We start from the raw sequence: 24,244 nt of genomic DNA, 5'->3' as shown, positions 1-24,244 counted from the left end.
CTGAAGTCTACTAGAAAGAAGCAACAGTTTCTTCTCAGTACGTTATTAGACTCAGTAGGAAAGTATGATTAATGTTACCATTGTGTTAAAAGTGTATTCTCACTGTGTTATGTTGCTAGTTCCTGTTTTACATGCTATTTTTAGGACTCCTTATCCATTTTTAATTGGCTTGAACTGGCTTTTAATATTTTCCAAGTGGAAGAGTTGGCTTTTAATATTTTCATACATATGGATTATGTTCTCACTTTACAATATTCAAGGAATTTCAAAAGGTCATTAGAATAGTTTAAATGAAGCTTATATTTTCTCATTATAGAAAATTGAAAATATCTAAAAATATAAAGAAAAATTCATCAAGATTCTCAGCAGTTAAAGACAAGAGCTGTTTAAGTGTTGGTATATGATATGATACAATGTGTTTTCTCGACATGACTGTTTTGGTTTTTGTTAAGTTATAGTAATGTTGGATAGAATCTTATATAGATTTTTCCCTCTTTCATTTTGAAAAAGCTATTTATTTTTCTCCAAATATCATCTCCAAATAACACCCTCTAATAAGATTTGTATTGTTCACAATCATTCTACAGGATAAACCATTTTTACAGATGTTGGTACAGTATGATTTTTTAAAAGAAGATACAGCTCACATTATCAGATATGGATAAGTCTCAGAGTTGAAGAATCTTCAAAGACAAATGATTGTAGCTTTTCTTGTCACACAAAACATTGGCAATCTTCCCTTTAAAGCTATAGACTGCTTTTTTATTTATCTTAAAGCACTTTCTTTTATTGCAAGTATTTTGTATATATTTCAATAGCTGCATGATACAAAGTTCAGCAGAGTATCACAATCCAACCTATGACACCTCTTCTGTGCTGCAGTTTCTCTTACATGCCTATTTACATTTACCAATGAAAGAACAAACCTGCCTGGTTTCTTCTGCCAATTCTGGCCTCTCCTCCGAATAATGATGGGCTGGTTGCAAGTACTCACATGCTAACAGATAGGCTTCATTTTAGAGAAAGTAGGTAGGAATCAGGCAGTAACCAGGCAAGGTACTCTGCCTAATTCCATTCCCACCACTCTCCCCAACCCCCGAATAAAGGAAAAGTTGGCGGGTGCAGTGACTCACACCTGTAATCCCAGAGCTTTGGGAGGCTGAGGCGGGAGGATTGCTTGAAGCCAGTAGCTCTGGACAAGAGTGAGACCAGGTCTCTACGATAAAATTTAAAAATTAGCCCAGTTTGGTGGTGTATTTCTGTAATCCCAGCTACACAGGAGGCTGAGTTGGGAGATTTGCTTGAGCCCTGGAGTTGAGGCTGCAGTGAGGCAGGATCACAGCATGTACTCCAGCTTGGAGACAGAGCAAGACCCTGTCTCTTGAAGAAAAAAAAAAGCCAAAACATGGAGGACCCTTATCTAGGGTACTAAATCTCAGGTTGAAGCCCTGGATTCTTTGAAACAGATCATTTGCTTTTTGTTGTTGCTGCTGAGACAGGGTCTCACTCTGTTGCCCAAACTGGAGTGCAATGGTGCAGTCTCGCCTCACTGCAACCTCTGCCTCCCAGGTTGATGCAATCCTCCCACCTCAGTTTCCTAAATAGCTGGGACTACAAGTGTGCACCACGCCGGGCTAATTTTTTTTATTTTTAGTAGGGATGGGGTTTACAACATGTTGCCCAGGCTGGTCTGGTCTCAAACTCCTGGGCTCGGCCTCCCCCAGTGCTGGGGTTACAGGCCCGAGCCAGCACACTGGCCCATCTGTATTTTTTGGAGTGCTGTTGCACTTTCTGTCTGGGGGCAAATATCATTGCTATAACAGGGTTGTAAGAGACCAACCCAAGCAGTTGTCCATGTTTAGGTAATTCTTAAATCAAACCTCTTAATTTCTCTTCCTCTTCTCATTTTTGCTTTCTGTATCAGCCAATCACAGGGGACTCCACTGTGGGAAAATGGTTATCACTTGTGCTATAGCCTTCTCTTATTTGAAAATTCTTTTGAGACATGGCTTCTGTCGTTACATTATTCTAGGGGCTAATCTATTCTGCTTTACAAACCTAATTTCCCTTCTCTTTTCAAAACCTTAATTCCTCTGATCTGTCCTTCTGTTTTCAAGCTTATACCAATTTATTCCATTTTGTAAAAAACTTATTATTTATTAAATTGGATTTTATTTGAGGGAGGGGAGGGCATTGTTGAATTCAGACTGCCATCTTTTTCTCTTTTTTTTTTCCCATTTATTTATTTTATTGCATTTTAGGTTTTGGGGTACATGTGAAGAACATGCAAGATTGTTGCATAGGTACACATGTGGCAGTGTGATTTGCTGCCTTCCTCCCCATCACCTACATCTGGCATCTCTCCCCTTGCTATCTCTCCCCAGCTCCCCACCCCCCACCGTCCCTCCCCTATTTCCCCCCAACTGACCCCAGTGTGTAGTGCTCCCCTCCCTGTGTCCATGTGTTCTCATTGTTCAGTACCTGCCTATGAGTGAGAACATGCGGTGTTTGATCTTCTGTTCTTCTGTCAGTTTGCTGAGAATGATGGTTTCCAGGTTCATCCATGTCCCTACAAAGGACACAAACTCATCATTTTTGATGGCTGCATAATATTCCATGGTGTATATATGCCACATTTTCCCTGTCCAGTGTATCATCGATGGGCATTTGGGTTGGTTCCAGGTCTTTGCTATTGTAAACAGTGCTGCAATGAACATTTGTGTGCACGTGTCCTTATAGTAGAACGGTTTATAATCCTTTGGATATATACCCAGTTATGGGATTGCTGAGTCAAATGGAATTTCTATTTCTAGGTCCTTAAGGAATCGCCACACTGTCTTCCACAATGGTTGAACTAATTTACACTCCCACCAACAGTGTAAAAGTGTTCCTATTTCTCCACATCCTCTCCAGCATCTGTTGTCTCCAGATTTTTTAATGATCACCATTCTAACTGGCATGAGATGGTATCTCAATGTTGTTTTGATTTGCATTTCTCTGATGACCAGTGACGATGAGCATTTTTTCATATGTTTGTTGGCCTCATGTATGTCTTCTTTTGTAAAGTATCTGTTCATATCCTTTGCCCACTTTTGAATGGGCTTGTTTGTTTTTTTCTTGTAAATCTGTTTTGGTTGTTTGTAAATTCTGGATATCAGCCCTTTGTTAGATGGGTAAGCTGCAAAAATTTTTTCCCATTCTGTTGATTGCCGATTCACTCTAATGACTGTTTCTTTTTTTCTGTGCAGAAGCTGTGGAGTTTGATTAGGTCCCATTTGTCTCTTTTGGCTTTTGTTGTCAATGCTTTTGGTGTTTTGGTCATGAAGTCCTTGCCTACACCTATGTCCTGAATGGTTTTGCCTAGATTTTCTTCTAGGGTTTTTATGGTGTTAGGTCTTATGTTTAGGTCTTTAATATATCTGGAGTTAATTTTAGTGTAAGGTGTCAGGAAGGGGTCCAGTTTCTGCTTTCTGCACATGGCTAGCCAGTTTTCCCAACACCATTTATTAAACAGGGAATCCTTTCCCCATTGCTTGTTTTTGTCTGGTTTGTCAAAGATCAGATGATTGTAGATACGTTGCGTTGCGTCCGAGACCTCTGTTCTGTTCCATTGGTCTATATCTCTGTTTTGGTACCAGTACCATGCTGTTTTGATTACTGTAGCCTTGTAGTATAGTTTGAAGTCCGGTAGTGTGATGCCTCCCGCTTTGTTCTTTTTGCTTAGAATTGACTTGGCTATGCGGGCTCTCTTTTGGTTCTATATGAAGTTTAAGGTGTTTTTTTTCCAGTTCTGTGAAGAAGGTCATTGGTATCTTGATGGGGATAGCATTGAATCTGTAAATTACTTTGGGCAGTATGGCCATTTTCACGACATTGATTCTTCCTAACCATGAACATGGAATGTTTCTCCATCTGTTTGTGTCCTCTCTTATTTCGTTGAGCAGTGGCTTGTAGTTCTCCTTGAAGAGGTCCTTTACGTTCCTTGTTAGTTGTATTCCTAGGTATTTTATTCTCTTTGTGGCAATTGCGAATGGAAGTTTGTTCTTGACTTGACTCTCTTTAAGTCTGTTATTGGTGTATAGGAATGCATGTGATTTTTGCATATTGATATTGTATCCTGAGATTTTGCTGAAGTTGCTTATCAGGTTCAGGAGATTTTGGGCTGAGATGATGGGGTCTTCTAGATATACAATCATGTCATCTGCAAATAGAGACAATTTGACTTCCTCCTTTCCTATTTGAATACCCTTTATTTCTTTTTCTTGCCTGATTGCTGTGGCTAGAACTTCTAGTACTACATTGAATAGGACTGGTGAGAGAGGGCATCCTTGTCTAGTGCCACATTTCAAGGGGAATGCTTCCAGTTTTTGCCCATTGAGTATGATATTGGCTGTTGGTTTGTCGTAAATAGCTTTTATTATTTTGAGATACGTTCCATCAATACCTAGCTTATTGAGGGTTTTTAGCTTAAAGGGCTATTGAATTTTGTCAAAGGCCTTCTCTGCATCAATTGAGATAATCATGTGGTTTTTGTCTTTGGTTCTGTTTATATGGTGAATTACGTTTACAGACTTGCGTATATTGAACCAGCCTTGCATCCCCGGGATGAAGCCTACTTGATCATTGTAGATAAGCTTTTTCATGTGCTGTTGCAATCGGCTTGTCAGTATTTTATTGAAGATTTTTGCATCTATTTTCATCATGGATATTGGCCTGAAGTTTTCTTTTCTTGTTGAGCCTCTGCCGGGTTTTGGAATCAGGATGATGTTGGACTCATAAAATGATTTGGGAAGAATTCCCTCTTTTTGTATTGTTTGGAATAATTTCAGAAGGAATGGTACCAGCTCCTCTTTGTATGTCTGGCAGAATTCGGCTGTGAACCCGTCTGGACCTGGGCTTTTTTTGGGTGGTAAGCTCTTAATTGCTGCCTTCACTTCAGACCTTGTTATGGGGCTGTTCAGGGTTTCGGCTTCTTCCTGGTTTAGGCTTGGGAGGAGGCAAGTGTCCAGGAATTTATCCATTTCTTCCAGGTTTACTAGTTTATGTGCATAGAGTTGTTTGTAATAATCTCTGATGATGGTTTGAATTTCTGTGGAATCTGTGGTGATATCCCCTTTATCGTTTTTTATTGCATCAATTTGGTTATTCTCTCTTCTTTTTTATTAATCTGGCTAGTGGTCTATTTTGTTGATCTTTTCAAAAAACCAGCTCCTGGATTTATTGATTTTTTGAAGGGTTTTTTGTGTCTCTATCTCCTTCAGTTCTGCTCTGATCTTAGCTATTTCTTGTCTTCTGCTGGACTTTGAGTTTTTTTGATCTTGCTCCTCTAGCTCTTTCAGTTTTGATGATAGGGTGTCAATTTTTGATCTCTCCTTGCTTCTCATGTGGGCACTTATTGCTATATATTTTCCTCTAGAGACTGCTTTAAATGTATCCCAGAGATTCTGGTAAGTTGTGTCTTCATTCTCGTTGGTTTCGAAGAACATCTTTATTTCTGTCTTCATTTCATTGTTTATCCAGTCAACATTCAAGAGCAAGTTGTTCAGTTTCCATGAAGCTGTGTGGTTCTGGGTTAGTTTTTGAATTCTGAGTTCTAACTTGATTGCACTGTGGTCTGATAGACTGTTTGTTATGATTTCCGTTCTTTTGCATTTGCTGAGGAGTGATTTACTCCCAATTATGTGGTCAATTTTAGAGTAGGTGTGATGTGGTGCTGAGAAGAATGTATATTCTGTGGATTTGGGGTGGAGAGTTCTGTAAATGTCTATTAGGTTTGCTTGGTCCAGGTCTGAGTTCAAGTCCTGGATATCCTTGTTAATTTTCTGTCTGGTTGATCTGTCTAATATTGACAATGGGGTGTTAAAGTCTCCCACTATAATTGTGTGGGTGTCTAAGTCACTTTGTAAGTCATTAAGAACTTGCCTTATGTATCTGGGTGCTCCTGTATTGGGTGCGTATATATTTAGGATCGTTAGCTCTTCTTGTTGCATTGATCCTTTTACCATTATGTAATGTCCTTCTTTGTCTCTTTTGATCTTTGTTGCTTTAAAGTCTAATTTATCAGAGATGAGAATTGCAACTCCTGTGTTTTTTTGCTCTCCATTTGCTTGGTAAATCTTCCTCCATCCCTTTATTTTGAGCCTTTGTGTATCCTTGCATGTGAGATGGATTTCCTGGAATCAGCACACCAATGGGTTTTGGCTTTTTATCCAATTTGTCAGCCTGTGTCTTTTGATTGGGGCATTTAGTCCATTTACATTTAGGGTTAAGATTGTTATGTGTGAATTTGATACTGCCATTTTGGTGCTAGCTGGCTGTTTTGCCCAATAGTTGATGCAGATTCTTCATTGTGTTGATTCTCTGTACCATTTGGCATGTTTTTGGAGTGGCTGGTACTAGTTGTTCCTTTATATGTGTAGAGCCTCTTTCAGGAGCCCTTGTAAAGCTGGCCTGGTGGTGACAAAATCTCTGAGTACTTGCATGTTCCCAAAGGATTTTATTTTTCCTTCACTTATGAAGCTTAGTTTGGCTGGATAGGAGATTCTGGGTTGAAACTTCTTTTCTTTAAGGATGTTGAATATTGGCCCCCACTCTCTTCTGGCTTGTAGGGTTTCTGCTGAGAGATCTGCTGTGAGTCTGATGGGCTTCCCTTTGTGGGTAACCCGACCTTTCTCTCTGGCTGCCCTTAGTATTTTCTCCTTCATTTCAACCCTGGTGAATCTGACGATTATGTGCCTTGGGGTTGCTCTTCTTGACGAATATCTTTGTGGTGTTCTGTGTATTTCCTGGACTTGAATATTGGCCTGCCTTGCTAGGTTGGGGAAGTTTTCCTGGATAATATCCTGAAGAGTATTTTCCAGCTTGGATTCATTCTCTTCGTTGCATTCAGGTACGCCTATCAAACGTAGATTAGGTCTTTTCACAGTCCCACATTTCTTGGAGACTTTGTTCATTCCTTTTTACCCTTTTTTCTCTATTCTTGCCTTCCCATTTTATTTCATTGAGTTGATCTTCAACCTCTGATATCCTTTCTTCTGCTTGGTCAATTCGGCTGTTGATACTTGTGCATGCTTCGCGAAGTTCTCGTGTTGTGTTTTTCAGCTGCATCAATTCATTTATATTCCTTTCTATTTTGTCCATTCTCATTAGCATTTCATCAAATCTTTTTTCAAGGTTCTTGGTTTCTTTGCATTGGGTTAGAACATGTTCTTTTAGTTCACAGAAGTTTCTTACTATCCACCTTCTGAAGTCTGATTCTGTCATTTCATCACACTCGTTCTCCATCCAACCTTGTTCCCTTGCTGGTGAGGAGCTATGATCCCTTTTAGGAGGAGAGATGTTCTGGTTTCGGGTGTTTTCATCCTTTTTATGCTGGTTTCTTCCCATCTTTATGGATTTATCCACCTGTCATCTTTGTAGTTGCTGGCTTTCAGATTGGGTCTCTGAGTGGACGTTCTGTTTGTTGATGATGAGGTTATTTCTGTTTCTTGGTTTTCCTTCTGACAGTCTGGCCCCTCTGCTGTAGGTCTGCTGAGGTCCACTCCAGGCCCTGCTTGCCTGGGGATCACCTGCAGCAGTTGCTGAACAGTAAGGGTTGTTACCAGTTTTCTTCTTCTGCTATCTTTGTCCCAGAAGGATACCCGCCAAGTGTCAATCTGATCTCTCCTTTATGAGGTGGCTCTTTGGATATACAGGGGTCAGGGAGCTGCCTAAGGAGACGGTATCTTCTTTATAGGAGCTCAAATGCTGAGCTGTGAGCTCCGTTGTTCATTCAGAGCTGCTGGGCAGGTACGTTTAGGTCTGCTGCAGTAGAACTCATAAACCGCTTTTTGTTCCCAGGTGCTCTGTCCCAGGTATTTAGGGCTTTATGAGTTTCAATTATGCTGCTGTCTTCTTTTTTTTTTTTTTTCCTTCAGAGCTGCCCTGCCCAGCAAGGAGGCAGCCTAGTCACTGTCTGCCTGTAGAGGCTTTGCTGAGCTGCTTTGGGCTCTGCCCAGCTGCAGACTGCCATCTTAACCTAAAAGTGCTGCATTCCCTTTTTAATACTCAAAAGTTCTGATTTTTAAAACAGAATCGAACAAACACTAACTAGAACAGAAAATAGTCGCTAAACACATGTGAGAGGTGTCTAGTTTAAAAAGAATTTCCTCAGTTTAAGTAGAATTTTTAAAGAAATTGTACCCTATTCTGTGAGCAAAGTTAATGTCAAGCCAGGTATTTACTAAAAATATAATAATTATTTATATAATTCAAGCAACAGAACAAACTGTCCCACAAACACATATCAGCTCTGAACATTTCTGTTGAAAGGATTTTGGTCTCTTTCAGTTCCCTATTTGATTTTGCCAGTCTAGCTGTAGACCTCTCAGAATCACAGATGATTAAGATAAGAATTTATTATATATTTGGTCAAAACTACTCGCATTGTAGAGGAAAAAAATGAGGCCAAGCAAGAACACCTAACACAAGGCCAACTAATTTGTGACGGAGATAAACTAGAATAAAGCAATTAACATTTCTACACCAGTGTTCTACCCATACATACACCCTGACCCACCTCCTTTACATATTTGTGTAAAAGCTTTTATCTTTTCTTTACAACATTTATCATCTCTTTAGTGTTTTCCTTTCCTGCTAAAGTCTAAGCTTCACATGAACATAAGCCCTGTATGTCTTCTTATTTCTTTACATTCATTGTCTCTCCAAGGGCCTAACACATCATCAAGTATCCAATAATTATTTGGTAACTGAATGAATGAATGTTCCATGCTGCCTCTCTACTCTCAGTGAACTTATTGAAACTTAATGCCTTAAAATAGTAGTTTATAGGGAAGATGGGTGGTAGTATCTGTGAACTGCTTGAAATGATATGTAAAATTCACTAAGTTTATCCAACCTGTATAGTCTACACTTCTCACTAAATTCTCAAAGCGTTCATATTTACAAAAATAAAAAATAGTTGAAAGTTACTGCCTTAGGACAAGGCCCCCAAAGTAGTGTTTTACTCTAATATATTTAGACTCCCAATTTTAAAACTACCAATTCTCTTTGGCTTAATTTTAATTCCACAGACTTCCCTGTGCATTCCCTAGGTTCTGTTGTGGGCTCAGTGCTAAGGTGAATCTAGTAAGAATTCTAGATTCTTACTAGAGAAGAATCTAGTAAGGATTGACTAAGGAAAATGACCCCATGCTTCTCTTATAAGCAGAAATAACAGAAGTATTCACTTATAGTCCTTTAGCACAAATATATTCTGTTTAAATAATACTCACCTTTTCAGCTGGAAGAATGTGCTGTTTCATGAAATGCTTCACCTTAATAAGAACTTCCTGACCTTTCCGAGACTGCACAAACAACCGTCCCCTAGTATCAATCTGTGGTGGTGCAGTACTGAAAGTTCTTTACCACAAGAAAAAAGAAAAAAAGGTTACAAAGATGTTCAAAAATCATTATTACATATTTCTAATATAATGTAAAGTTTTCTCAGCTACCAAAAATATCCCCCAGAAGGAGTAGGTATATTTTATATTAAAAAAAAAAAAGTCTTTCATATTATGGACTGAATGCAGAATCACTTCTATTTTAAACATTTACCTTTAATGCTTAAAGCACTATTTGGGGAAAACATATAAGCCTGGCATCACCTCAAGCAATGTTAGTGATAGATGCAGGAGACAGGAAGGAACCTAACTAGGGTGTTGTCTGGATGTGCTCACAAGGGACTGGGGGCCCACTGGCACACTGGGAGGACGCCACAGGGAATTTGCACCTTAAACAGTAGGAGGAGCCCAGCCTCTTCAGTTCCTATATGGTAGCCTGATATTCAATCAGTGAGGTGGGAACCTATTGGCAGGACCCTCTCTTTCTTTGCTAAGAGCTTTCTTTTTGCCTAATAAATCAGCCCTCCTCACCCTTTAATTTAATGTGTCTGTGTGTCTAATTTTTCCTGGTTGTAAGAAAAGGACCCAGAATTTAGCTGAACTAAGGAACAAAAAATCCTGCATCATTTTGGTGGCCTGTACAGGGACATAAACTGGAGTGGGTAAAATGGGGAACCAAAAAATAAAAAAAATCTCCCTTCCTTTTGTTTCTGAGCCTTCTGTCCTCTGACTTCTGAGGGTAGAAGAGACTACACCCTCTTCCCCTACCCCCCATTGCTGTTGGAGATAGGGAATGCTGGCCTTGGTCTAACTCAGCCTTTGCTATGGCATTTTCCTTCTTTTTTCCGGCCTGTAACGGCACCTATCTTTTCTTTGGCAATATTGGGGGTGTTTGTTCCACCCCCATCCAATAGCCGTTGGTGTGCAAGAGATGGACGGGTGAGCGAGACTCCCTTCTCACCTCCCTTCCCTCCTTGCTGAGGTGCATGCCTGTGCTCGTTGCTGTGCGTGCTGCATCCAATGGCCATGCAGGATGGGAATGAGCCACAAGTCACTGCCTGGGCCCCAAGGGCGGCCTTGGCTGGGCCTGACGCTGCCAGCTGGCCAGCGTTCCCCACCACGACCCATGGAGTCTTCCCCTCCCCTGGCGCTGGAATCCAACTCACTCTGAGCCCCAGGGAAGAAACGTCAATTAAAAATTTCTCTCCACGTTGGAGAAACTAATTTGCATAAGAATAAGAGGTTTCTTTCCCAGGCACCTTTTTCTTTTTTCCAGCAGGTCAGCAGCTAACACAGCCATACATTTAAGGTTTTTTTCTTTTCTTCAACAGGTCAGGGGTTAGTTTTTATGTGAGAGGCTTTTTTTTCCCTTTAGAAGATGTTTTAGTAGGCCAGGACCCCAATTCACAAGATACACTTTTCTCTCCCTTGTTGGAGGAGGACTCAATCTCACAGCTTCACCTTACCATCTGGCTTATGATAAGGAGTCCCTACCACCCTGAGACACATTTTTGTCCCAAACTATTCCCCGTTTCAGAACTGGAAAGGCTACTGACAGCAGGGGAGACAGGGCATACGTGGGTAAGAGCAGATAATCTCACCTCCTAGATCCTCCTGTTAACATGGGTGAAAACTGCTTTGACACCCATGGGCAGCACCTTGTGGTCACTGAGACTTGGGGATATAAGGAAGGAAGAAAGGAAGAGGGATGCCTTGCTTTCTCTCCCTCAAGAACCCCAGGTGTTTGATAGGAAGGGAAGGGAACCAGGGCTACCTCACTACCCTCTTTCTAGATGAGTAGCCATTCATCTCCAATCTGAACTTCTTTTAAATGCATCTTGAGTCTGGGGATCCTTGAAAAAATGCCTTTTTCCTTTTTCCCCCTCTGTCCTCTTTTTACAGATGGGTGGTTGTGTCCCTGTGCTGTAGGACATTCTTCTCAGATGTATCCTCCAAACTGCGAAAAGTTCATTTCCCAAACCTTAAACTGTTGGCTTAGAATTGAATTCAGTCAGGGAAGGAACCCAGAAGCCTGACATGCTGGCAAAAGGGTAAGAGTTTTTTTTTAACCAATTGGGCTTTTGGCCTTCCTCTCCCTGTGCAAACCGATAAAGGAAACAATAAGGATCACTGTTTATATTCTCCATAAAGTTTTAATTATGAAAAAGAATTTGTGAGGTTGGTCTTAAGCTGTAGCCAATCTGGTATGCTTTGCATGTCTCTGTATGGTTCTGTCAGAAAGAAGGGTAGCTTAGGATGGCATGTGGGCCTAGGACTTCATTGGCCCACTGTTCAAGCCAGCCTGGCAAACAGGTCAGTGAGAAACTGTGCTGCAGGCCACCATCCTGTTTTACATCCTCAGAAGTGGGACCTATAACCATGTGACACTGCTTTATTTTGGCCTCCACCATTTTACAGTGGCAGCCAGGGTTCAGTCCTGGCTTAGGGAATGAGTCTTGCTGGTTTGATATCTGTGTGACCGTTACCATTTGTTGACACTCCTTGCCTCCACAAACTGCCTTGAATTTTCCTTTCTCTGAGCATCTGGGAGGTTACTTTTGGTAAAGTTTAAAAGCCAGAAAAATTACCCACTTGGCATGGCTAAAGCTGGGAAATAAGAGACTTAAAAGGATTTAAAATGATTTAAAATCAGGTAATAAGGGATTTAAAAGGATTTTCTTAATGAGTGCTCAGCTTGATTAAAAGTGGATATCCAAGTTATAGGTATTTGAAAGTACTTGGATCTTGTTTTGCTGGAAAAGGTTTTTTTCTCAGTTGAGTGAATTTTTTTTCTCCATTTTGTCTTGCCACCTTTAATGCATACATGAGAGGCCCTAAGATAATTTCTGATGGCCTGGGACTCCTTGGGGGAAAAAAAGTCACCAAAGATTCCATTTTGGGAAAGACCTCTGTTTTCCTCATGGAGCCCCTGGATTTAGAAGTGGATGGATCCCTCTCAAAATCTGTTGTTTTCTTCCAGTTATACCTCTCGATTAGGCCCTAAAAACTGCATGCTTTCCTAGCACTGCTCTTAAAGGGCCCATTTGAAGGCCAATAGTTCAATTAGGAGATTGGCGAACAGATAATTTTATAACTACTGGATCTGATTCTGTTTGTCTATGTGGTTATACATGTGTTGTGTATGGTGCCTATAAAAAAGAGAGCTCTAATTAATTGTCCTAAAGGGAAATAAGCACTTAGGTCAAATATTTTTTTTTAAGGAAAAATAAAAGCTATAATGCCTTTTAGTTCGTGAGATTTAATCTTTGAGGAATAAAAAACAATCTTAAAGATTATTGGTAAAATGTAAATGTTAAAATGTAAGTAGTTGGTCTACATTATACAGGTCAGATACTAGGTTTGCTAAATGTTTTAAGGTTGTAAACTGCTTCTTTGGCCTTTGAGAACTGTTTGACTTGCCTGCTTTACAATTTGGTAAAGCCTGGGAACATAGGCCTTTATCTTGGTAAATAATCATTAATCATATAATCTTAGTAAAAGATTATAAGAAGGCATAGAAATTTTTATCTCGTGTGAAAGGATTTTTTAAAAATTAGATAAAATAAAGCTAAAGGTTTAAGCAAGCTGTGGAAGGATTATAAAAATTAATCTTGCAAAAGAAATTCTGTGTGTGAACACTGACTAAATTCAAAAGGGTATTATATTGTTTTTCTGTAAATACGCTCTTTAGCAAAATCTGTAAAGGGTTATACAAAAGGTTATAAGAGGGCCGGGCATGGTGGCTCATGCCTGTAATCCCAGCACTTTGGAAGGCTGAGGTGGGTAGATCACAAGGTCAGGAGTTCGAGACCAGCCTGGCCAATATGGAGAAACCGGATCTCTACTAAAAATACAAAAATTAGCCAGGCATGGTGGCAGGTGCCTGTAGTTCCAATTACTTGGGAGGCTGAGGCAGGAGAATCACTTGAATCCCGGAAGTGGAGTTTGCAGTGAGCCAAGATTACACAACTGCACTCCAGCCTAAGTGACACAGTAAGACTCCATCTCAAAAAAAAAAAAAAGTTAAAAGAATGTTACCTCATGATCAAACTGGTAAAGACTGGATATAATTGTCTATAAGGTTTCATTAGAAACTTGGGGTTGACGTTAATAGTACTCTAATGTAAGGGTAAAATTTGGCTTTCTCTCCTTTGTACAAGATTTTCATGTAATGGTAAAGGATAATGAAAGATTTTCATTTGCCTTGTGGATAGGCTGCTAAGGAAAAGAAAGAGAAGGCAAGAGACAAATTGTTTGAAAAGCTAGGTCTTCCCTCTTAATGAGTAAATGTTTTTGCCTTGTTTTAAAGTTTCTGAGTCATTTTGGCAAAATAAATAATTTATGATAATCTGGAATTCTATTTCATAATATCAAGTGTTTTAAACTGACAACATTTAACAGGCTTCTCAAAATCAAATTTCAGCCTCAAGTTTGTCTTTCCTGACTCCTAGCTTTTGGATGCTCCAGAGCATCTCTAGAGGGTCTCTGGAGCATCCAAGAGAGGTAAATAGGATTATTTGACATGTTTAGGTATGTGAGATCGCCAAAATGATTTTTAATCTTCAGGTTATATTTTAGGGAATGATATTAATATATGTTCCAAAATTGTATGGAATTTCTAAAATTCTTTTTTTTTTTCCCTTTCTGAGAGAGTCTTGCTCTGTCGCGCAGGCTGGAGTGCAGTGGCATGATCTCAGCTCACTGCTACTTCCACCTCCTGGGTTCAAGCAATTCTTCTGCCTCAGTCTCCTGAGTAGCTAGGATTACAGGTATGTACCACCACACCCAGCTAATTTTTTGTATTTTTAGTAGAGACGAAGTTTCACCATGTTGGCCAAGCTGGTCCTGAACTCCTGATCTTGTGATCTGCCCACCTCGGCTTCCCAAAGTGTTGGGATTACAGGTGTGAGCCACGGCACCCGGCCAGGATTTCTAAAATTCTAATGTCTGAGTATATGCAAGCAATCACAATTAAGGTTATTATATTAAGTTACTGTAAACTACCAGAGACAGCTAAATTTCTTTGTCCATCGTGTTTTTGACTGTAACTACTCTGGACGTTTTGTTATTCACAGATAATTGTTGTCTTGTTTTGATACTCTTCAAAAAATGGTTTATAATCAGCTATACAACTTTGACGAGGGCTCTCAAATGCAGGTTTCTGATAACTTTGGAGACTGTGACATTGGAATAAAGGAAAAATGTATAGGACTCATGAAGAGCTGAAATGTTCACAAATTTCAAGCAAAGCAACTGTTAACCAAATGAACTGAACTAATAGAAAACTGAAGTAATCTTTTTTGACTTTTGCTTGGAACACTGCTGATCTGTGTTTCACTTTTCAGATTCAAGGAGACTTTTGAGCTATTTACAATCTGTGATGATTGAGTAAGGTATACTCTTGTGAACAACATTTAGAGCATATTTGTTTCTCTTACTGCCTGGCTTCTCCAGAATTCGGAAACAAGTGAATATTCATGACTTACAGTAATATAATTGTTTGTATCAGTGCAGTAAGAATCCATTTTTTTTTTCAATGGGGTGCAATTGGAGAAACTGGTTGTTATACCAAGGCTTTGACTGGAGGGGTATGCTTCCCTTTAAGGAATCAAGCTCTACTTACAGAGCCAATAAATGTACCTTGGGAAAACTGGCCTCATACCTTGTCTATTCAGTCCCTGTACAGAGTTCCTAACCTGTGGTAAGTAAGGAATGTCACTTTCTAACAGGCCCCACAAACCCATGTTCTTGGGACCTCAAGAAGAGAGAAGTTCACCCAACTCACAGGTATTTGAGTGTACAAACTGATGGCTGGGCTTAGCTTTAGAAAGTCCTATCTGAGATTCCTTGTGAAACAGAATTCCATCAAAGCCAATTTTAAAAACAATTGTTCTTGTGGCACTTTATGCAAATAATCAGGCCAAGTATAAGACTAAAGTCTATTTTGCAAATAACTCAGTCCTATCATGATTTGTTTTTAACAAAAATGGGAACTGGAGAGAGGAAAATTATGTTTCAAAACATATCATACATTTGTCATTAAATTCTAGACTCATTATTTGTTTTTGTTTCTTGCCTTCATTTTAGACTAATCCTGCTTATTCCTGTGAACCAACCAGTGATTTCTGGCTGCAGCTCAGAAGGAACAAAAGCAAAGGGTAATGTAAAAATCTAGATCAATATTTTAATTCTGAGCAATTATCCAGCAAATCCAGCTAGGTGACAGAAATAAATAAGGCGCCTATGACCCAGAGGTTTTCTTTTTGGAAAAATAAGACCAAAAGAGCTAGTCAAATCCAAGTCCCATGCAACTAATCTTTAGCAAGCCTAACTATAGCCTCCAGTTTTCTGGGTGTGTGGGCAGCCTCGGGATTTTTGAGCTGTCCTTACCCATCCCTTTTTGCTTTGTTTTGATTACATGTTTTCTAATAACCTGGTTTGTCTCTTCTCATCTTCAGGCCATTGAACTCCAAATGGTCATGCAACTGGACTCTTGGATGATGGCCCCTTTTACAGGGACCTTTAGATAGGCCTCTGAAACAGATCTGACCGCTGTCTTCCAAAAATAGCACCCCTGTCAGCAGGAAGCAGTCAAGATCATTCTTTATCCTTATCTTTATCCTTATTCTAATGGCAGTTAGATGTACTTCTTTAGAGTGAGGAATGATAGATGTAGGAGACAGATAAGGGAAACAGCACAGGGTTTTGTCTGGGCATGCCTGAACAAAGTGGGGACCCGCTTGCACACTGGGAGAATGGGTGGAGCCACCAGGAATCACATCTTATGCAGCATGAGGAGCCTGGCCTCTTCAGCTCCTGTGTGGTGGCCTGGTATTCAATCTGTGAGGTGGGAGCCAGTTAGCACAACTCCCCCTTTCTTTGCTAAGCGCTTTCTTTTCACCTAATAAATCTGCCCTGCTTACCCTTCAATGCGTCTGTGTGCCTAATTTTTCCTGTTTGTGAGACGAGAACCTGGATTTTAGCTGAACTAAGGAGCAAAAAATCCCGTTTCATTAGTTTTGAATCTTTATTGATTCAGTTACCTGTCAGAATCTCCAAAAGAGGAAGCAAAGTTGAACACAAATCTAATCATTATTCTTTGTATTAATATATGCCTCACAAATACAGCTGCTGAATATTATTATAAAGAAGACCTGTAGAATAGAAAACCAAATACTGTCTGGTCTGCTCTCACTCATAAGTGGGAGTTGAACAATGAGAACACATGGGCACAGGGAGGGGAACAACACACAGGGCCTTTCAGGGCATGGGGGGCTAGGGGAGGAAACTTAGAGAATGGGTCAATAGGTTCAGCAAACCATCATGGCACATATATACCTATGTAACAAATCTGTGGGTTCTGTACATGTATACCAGAACATAAAATAAAATAAAAAAGAAGATCTGTAAAGGTCATTATGAAGCAAAACAGAGTCAGTTGTTATGGTGTGGAGAGAACAAATACCCATCTAAATGATAAATTGGAAAAAGAAATTGTCCCAACATTATGCCGTGGATACTTGTGGCTTAAGCTGAATTTCTGGGACAGCATCACACATACATTTGGTAAGCAATGGGAATGTAACTGGCAAAGTATGTTCGATGCCTGAAAAAGTGCTCCACTGATAAAGACATGGGTTTCAAAGATGCTTATGAAATGTCTGAATAAAACTTCATGAAATACAGCAGCGAAAGAGAATAATATTTGTAAATTAATAAATCATCTTATATAATGCATTTTTAAAATTAGGTATATGTAAGTGACGTAAATATTAGAAGGAAACACTTGGAGGTTTTATCTATATCATTAAAAGTTTACACATTCAAGTGACACAAAGATACTTTTAAACCTAAATATGGAGATTTTATTTATATTTTAGGTCAATTTGTTTTTAGGCTTAGAAGAGACTTACCAGAAAAACTATTGTGATTGGCAGCAGTAATTCTGGTATATACAATAAAAATAATCCCTATCCCCCTAAAGTTTATAGCCTTCACATACCCAATAAAGGCTCTAATTTGCGCTAGCCAAAGAATCTATTTTCCTTACCTTTTGGAGAGTTGTAGTCCAGTTTCTGCCAGAGGTTGCACAATATTGGCAAATAAAAAGCTATCCTCAGATGAATTATTTCCTAGAAGATATCTGCTATATACTCCCTATAAATAAATTAACAAAGAGCAATTAAAATTCATTGAACACAGTCCTTCAACTATCCAATCGATCTTTCCAGTTTCTCAGTTATGTGGGATACTATACTCACAGGGTATGAAGATGTAAAACAGACTATCAATATTAATGTACATGTAGGGGTAATTATACCCTTCTAAAGAGTCATACTTATATCCAGGTAACACACTCTCATCCTAACATAATTCTAATTTATAACTAAACCAAACTTGAAAATGATCTCAGCAGTTACCAAAGATACTGTATCTGTGAGTTATTTCACCTCTAAAGATCACTACCCTCCTTCATAGTGGGGGAAAATCGAAAGAAACCCAGAATAAGATTAAAAAAAAAAAAAAAAAAAACTATAAAACCAAAGAGAAGACAATGAGATGATCTCTTAAGAATATTTTATCTCATTTTTGGGCCCCTAATTTAGGTAGAACTGTCTCTTTTGAACAGTGTTAGTTGAATGCTAATCAGTGTTTCTTTGATAATTCTCTATTTCTGTACTTCCAATATAATAAACTCTTTCCTCTTACCAAAAGACAAACATCACTGTTTCTTCTTTATACAATAAAACACTATATAATAGTTCTTCCATCATATCCAATTTTATATTTCCAATTAGATTGGAATGTTTATGTTCATCTCTAAAGCTACTATATATACAATATTATGTATATACAGTTTGTGTTGTACATGTTAATGTCAATCATAATCTATGTCAAACTTTTATTTGAAATGAAAAGCCATTTCAAATTTAAAGCCATTTCAAATTTAAAGCCTATTTGGTATCTTATTTGTAGAAACAGATTTAACATCACGATGTCAGGAGAGCGAGATACCCTGGCCAACATGGTAAAACCCTGTCTCTACTAAATAGATGTAACACAACTATTTTAGTTGTTCATGGATAGCATGAACTCTGAGAACAGAAAAAATATTATCATAATTTTTCTTAATCCTTCTTTTCCCACTCTTTTTTGCTTCTATTTACCTGTTTCTCTTCTAAAATCCTAACCCCTTGTTATTCATGAAGCATCTCAATTTCTTAAACCTCCAAGATTCAAAGTGCTGGAAAACTGGATTAGTATAAAGAAGGCATTTGTTTAGATTATAATATAATTAGATAAAAACCTAAATTTATGCTCAATTATCTTTCAAAATTAATTGCACAAATATGACTATGAAAATAAAAAATCTTACTCATCTACTTGCTAAAAAACTTTTTACTTATTTATTTATTTTTAAGATGGAATCTCACTCTGTCACCCAGACTGGAGTACAGTGGCGTGATCTTGGCTCACTGCAACCTCTGCCTCCCAGGTTCGGGCGATTCTCCTTCCTTAGCCTCCCAAGTAGCTGGGACTACAGGCACGTGCCACCACAACTGGCTAATTTTTGTATTTTTAGTAGAGACAGGATTTTACCATGTTGGCCAGGATGGTCTGGATCTCCCAACCTCGTGATCCACCTGCCTCCGCCTCCCAAAGTGCTGGGATTATAGGCATGAGCCATTGCGCTTAGCCTCAAAAACATTTCAAGAGGCTACTATATACTAGATACTGTGCTAGCCTCTGGGAAGTACAAAGATAATTCTTCCCTCATCATCAACCCTAACTAACAAATGATTTCATAGTCTGAGGCAGAGATCATCAAAAGGTGTTAGCTTTTTCTTACACTGGATATTCAGAAAATGACTAATCCTTACATACTTTTCTCTTTTTAACATTCTTTTCTTCTTCCCTCCATTTTGTAAGTTTATTATACAAAAAAAGTGATAATACATTAAATTTTGTCCTTGCCAAATTCCTGTTCCGTAAATTCTGAATTTATATTTTACCCATGTCTGATACTTGTCATTATGATAAGCAAAATGATCTAAGGATAAAGAATATAAAACCCAGAAGACTGGAAAACATTTCAACAGTACATTGGTAAATAATGGTGAAACACGGGTTTAAAACAATTAATTACCTGTGCTATTCCAGCCATCTTAAAATATGAAAGAGCAAGAAAGAAATTCCAGTTAGGAAGAATAGAATTAATTCCCCTGCAGCGGCAATAGATTGAAATCAGCTCTTCCACTGATGGTATCCCTATAAAAAACAGCATGCAATATAAACTTTAATTAAAATGTCACGGTGAATATTTCAAAATGTTATAATATGAGATGGATATGTAAAACGGAATGTAATAATCATTAACCCACACAACAAAACATGTTCTAAATCTTGATTCCCAAAAGATTATTATATACAAAGGATTACATTTTGTCATAAATTAGTACAAGTGGCATGCTAAGTTCAGAAAATTTAATGAAGAAAATGAAGTAGGCAGTCATGATGGCTCATGCCTATAATACCAGCACTTAGGGGAGGCGAGGTGGGAGGATCACTTGAGAGCAGGAACTTAAAACCAGCCTGGGTAACACCCAGGCTGGTTTTTTTGTAGAGACACCGTCTCTGCAAAAAAAATTAAAACTTAGCTAGGCGTGGTAGTGTGTTCCTGTAGTCCTAGCTACTCAGAAGGCTGAAGTGGGAGAATCACTTGAGCCCAGGAGTTCAAGGTTTCAATGAGCTATGACCGTGGCACTGTACTCCAGCCTGGGTCACTGAGCAAGACCTTGCCTCTAAAAATAATAATAATAAAGTAGGAGCATGTTTAAGAAACAAATGAAAACCATTATCTAAAATCCAAGATTTTATATTCTAATTATGAAAGTAATAAAGACAATTTTATATTAATAGCAATTTAGACTATGTTTTTATACCCGAATTTTCTTGAATATAAGAATCTTGATTTATCAATGGAACTGTCTAATAGCAATTTAGACTATATTATGTTTTTATACCTGAATTTTCTTGAATATAAGAACCTTGATTTATCAATGGAACTGTCTTTGGCCAAAAGTAGAACAGAAGATGATGAGCTAAGTCTGACAAAGGATGACCAATGGTTGAAAGCTCCCAATCCAGCACTGCTATAACTCGAGACTGTAATAAAAAATAAAGAGGTGTTTAACATATTAAAAGTTGAAACAAGTATAATGAAGAAATAAATAATATCGAACACATTCAAAATCATGTTTTCCATCAAAAGTCAATTTCAGATCTTTACCCACAGTGGCATATTGCATTTATAAAATAGCCAATTAGCCTTGATTATATAAAGCTAAGTCTTCTGGTTCCATTGCTGGCCATCAATCGTTCTCATTTTACTTTACACAGGCTTAATATCTCTGCTAATGAGCAGATGCAAAAGCAGTTAAAGTTTCTTAACTGGAAGTAACTGTGATAAAAAGGAATTATAGTGAATTACTTATATGTTAATAACCCATGTTATGTCATGCATAATTAAGCATTTGCTTTAGTAATTAATCTAACTGCATAACAAATATTATACTACTCCATCAATAGTACTTTTTTTTTTTGAGACAGAGTTTTGCTCGTTGCCCAGGCTGGAGTGCAATGGCATGATCTTGGCTCATGGCAACCTCTGCCTCCTGGGTTCAAGCAATTCTCCTGCCTCAGCCTCCCAAGCAGCTGGGATTACAGGCATGTGCCACCACACCAGGCTAATTTTGTATTTTTAGTAGAGATGAGGTTTCTCCATGTTGGTCAGGCTGGTGTCAAACGTCCGACCTCAGGTGACCCACCTGCCTCAGCCTCCCAAAGTGCTAGGATTACAGGCATGTGCCACCACACCTGGCCCATCAATAGTACTTTTTAAATAAGTTATTTCATGCTGTAGATACAAAGCATAATTGTTATAAAAGATACTGTCAGTTTTATAAATATAAAATCCATCATTATACAGCAATATGATAAAACAATCATTATGCAATTTGTAACCAATAAAACAAAAAGCTTTCCTCATACTACCTTGTAACAATATGTACAAGGGAATATATATCTTGATGTTAAGAATACAGGACATTCTTTTTTTCATTTCTTATGTTCATTTGGCTGTACATATAGCCAAAAAATCAATTTGCAGAGTAGTATGTAGAGTATGATCTAATTTTTACATAAAGAAAAAGATTATAAATGAATAGTCAAAGTTGAAAGGATATTACACCAAACTAATAGCAATGGCTGTGGTTACTTTAAGGGATTAAGGCAGGAGGCAGGAGGTCGGGGGAGGGGAAACTTCACTGGAGGGTTCTGTATACAGGAGTGATATGATCTGTAATTTAAGAGGGTCACTCTGGCTACTGTGATTTCAATATACTATAGGGGGGCCAGTGAGGCAGCTGCAGCAATACTCTAGGCAAGTTATTCAAGCCACATAAAATTGCAGAGCCATTTGGGTAATATGAGTTACTGGGTTTCATGCCTCCATATAACTGTGTGTGCTTGCACTCCCTTGCTCCTATGGCAAACTTACATACACTATTGTAGCTTTGTGTGAAAATGTGGGCTCTGGAATCAGACAGGCCTGTATTCAAATCCTAGCTCTACCATTTACTGGCTGTATAACTCTGGACAAGTTAGTTAACCTCTCCAATCCTCAATTTTTTTCAGCCATAATATATACCTCTTACACAGGGTTAATGTAAAGATTAAATGGGCAGGTAGCATGTATGGTTCATTTACCAGTTTCTAGCAAAGAACCTGACACATAACAGGTAGCCAATATACATTTATTTGGTGAATATGTACAGAACCTGGCATATATAGCCAGGTAACCAAAACTGGAAAAAAATTGATCACTACCTTCTCTGTAACTTTACAAGAGCTTTTATTGTTGTGGTTATATTATACTATAAATTTATAATATTTATAATATTATAAATTATTAGCTAGATTTATGAAACTACTGAAGAGGATGGATTCATTTTTCTCTGACATCATTCTATTTGTTATCTATACTTTTAATATCCAAAGAAAAGATGAGATACTTATGCTATAAATGTTTGCTTTTCTTTTTTAATACAAATTGGGAAACTTCTCTGGAGTTACATTTCATAATATCTGAACTATTTTGGGGGTAAAAACACAAGGCTATAAAACAGCCAGTGAGAAAAGCTGATGGCTCATCAAATTGCACATAAATTAGTGTGAGTTAATTAACAATAGATTATTAGAATCCTGTCTATGCCTGTTTGTGTTGAGAGTTATTAAATGCTCAACATAACTTTAAGTGGTTGATCTGGACAGTTGCTATTTCATCTTACTGCTACTAAGGAACTTATTAGTAAAACGATTTTTGACAGTTTTTCTGAAACCTCAGCACAACAGAAAGCTTTTAGTTGTGTTAATTATCTTCTGTATAGACAGATTCACTTTATGTATGCCTTTTATGCCATTGAATTTTATTAATATGTATGTATATTACCATTCAAAACAAACAAACAAAAAATACATACAATCCGACAGAACAAACAGTAGATGAAGAAGGCAGGAAAGAAAATAATAGAATTTGTAATAAAAAGGTGAAGCTAGGAATAAGGTTATTACACATACTTGAATGTGATAGGACATGCAGAGTTGTTAGTACGGGTAGTAAATTTTGCTTTGAGTTTTATAGCAGGTAAAATAAAGTGTGAAGCATGGTCAGTCACAATCTTTACAGTGTATGCAGGTCAAAAGCAAATCTGCTGCCCTAGAGGGACAACTTTTCTTGGCAATGAGGCTAAAGAAAAATATCACCCATCAATCTGCATACAGGTGATGTTGTGTAGTGGACTGAAATGTCTTAAATATTCTCTTATATTGTAAAATATAAAGAGAACTTTGAGGGGCATGATGTAATTCCTAGAATGCAGGCTATGCTGGAAAATGACTGAAAGGACAAAGATAAGGAGAAGGCAAGACCATATGCTGAGAGTGGCAGCCAAGATGGGACAAGAAATTTGAGAGTTTGAGAAGAATGGAAAAGATTTAGAAAAGCCATTTTTAAAAAATGTCACAGGTTTTACTAAGAGATGAAGTTACAGCCTAGATAAAATCATGTGGTATAAAAATGTCCCAGACCCAATTTACCTGATTTCATGACTTTATTCTGCAGCAAAAATATGAGGACTCAAGTTTAGGGCCAGAAATTGTTTAAAGTCAAGGGGTGATGAACTTCCCCTGTAGGGTTATTAGAAAAAATAAAAAATAATAATGATAATAAAGTCAGGGATAGGAAGATTCTAGAATAATAAGTAAACTAAGGTCAGGACACTTTATAATTCTTTTATTACTTGCATACATCTACAGTCAAAAAATTATTAATGAAATCGACACTAAAGAAGGTATCGATTTTTGAGATGACTGATCATGACCATGTCGCCTTGTAGGATAAAAAGTGAAGTCATGAACTGCTTATGGATTCTAAAGTAACAGCAAATTTGCAGTGTCTCAGGGGAGATATAGAAAAATAAAAGAAAAGAAAGTAAAGAGGGTGAGGTCAAAGATAAGAGATTTCAGGGCCAGGTGCAGTGTCTCATACCTGCAAACCCAGCACTTTGGGAGGCTGAGGCAGGTGGATCAGAAGGTCAGGAGATTGCGACCATCCTGGTAAACACAGAGAAACCCCGTCTCTACTAAAAATACAAAAAAATTAGCCAGGCATGGTGGCACGTGCCTGTAATCCCAGCTACGTGGGAGGTGAGGCAGAACTGCTTGAACCTGGAAGGCAGCAGTTGCAGTGAGCCAAGATTGTGCCACTGCACTCCAGCCTGGGTGACAGAGACTCTGCCTCAAAA

General features: G+C 38.3%; 1 protein-coding gene across 2 annotated transcripts in view; it reads right to left on the bottom strand.

The window, feature by feature from the left end:
- The window catches only part of ACAD11 (acyl-CoA dehydrogenase family member 11), a 103,657-nt gene that overhangs the window by 56,219 nt on the left and 23,194 nt on the right, over nucleotides 1–24,244 (bottom strand). For both annotated transcript variants that reach the window (XM_032266477.1, XM_032266484.1), the window contains exons 6-9: nucleotides 20,405–20,546; nucleotides 19,528–19,649; nucleotides 17,431–17,537; nucleotides 9,273–9,399 (exon numbers count right to left, since the gene is read on the bottom strand). In XM_032266477.1, coding sequence (XP_032122368.1) covers nucleotides 9,273–9,399; nucleotides 17,431–17,537; nucleotides 19,528–19,649; nucleotides 20,405–20,546 — 498 coding nt within the window. The remainder of the gene's footprint in view (nucleotides 1–9,272; nucleotides 9,400–17,430; nucleotides 17,538–19,527; nucleotides 19,650–20,404; nucleotides 20,547–24,244) is intronic.

This window comes from Sapajus apella, unplaced genomic scaffold, assembly GCF_009761245.1.
Source record: "Sapajus apella isolate SASKATOON/1434 unplaced genomic scaffold, GSC_monkey_1.0 scaffold4, whole genome shotgun sequence".
Taxonomy (NCBI): domain Eukaryota; kingdom Metazoa; phylum Chordata; class Mammalia; order Primates; family Cebidae; genus Sapajus; species Sapajus apella.
The sequence above is the reverse complement of the archived record's forward strand: the minus strand, read 5'-3'. Positions and strand labels throughout refer to the sequence as shown.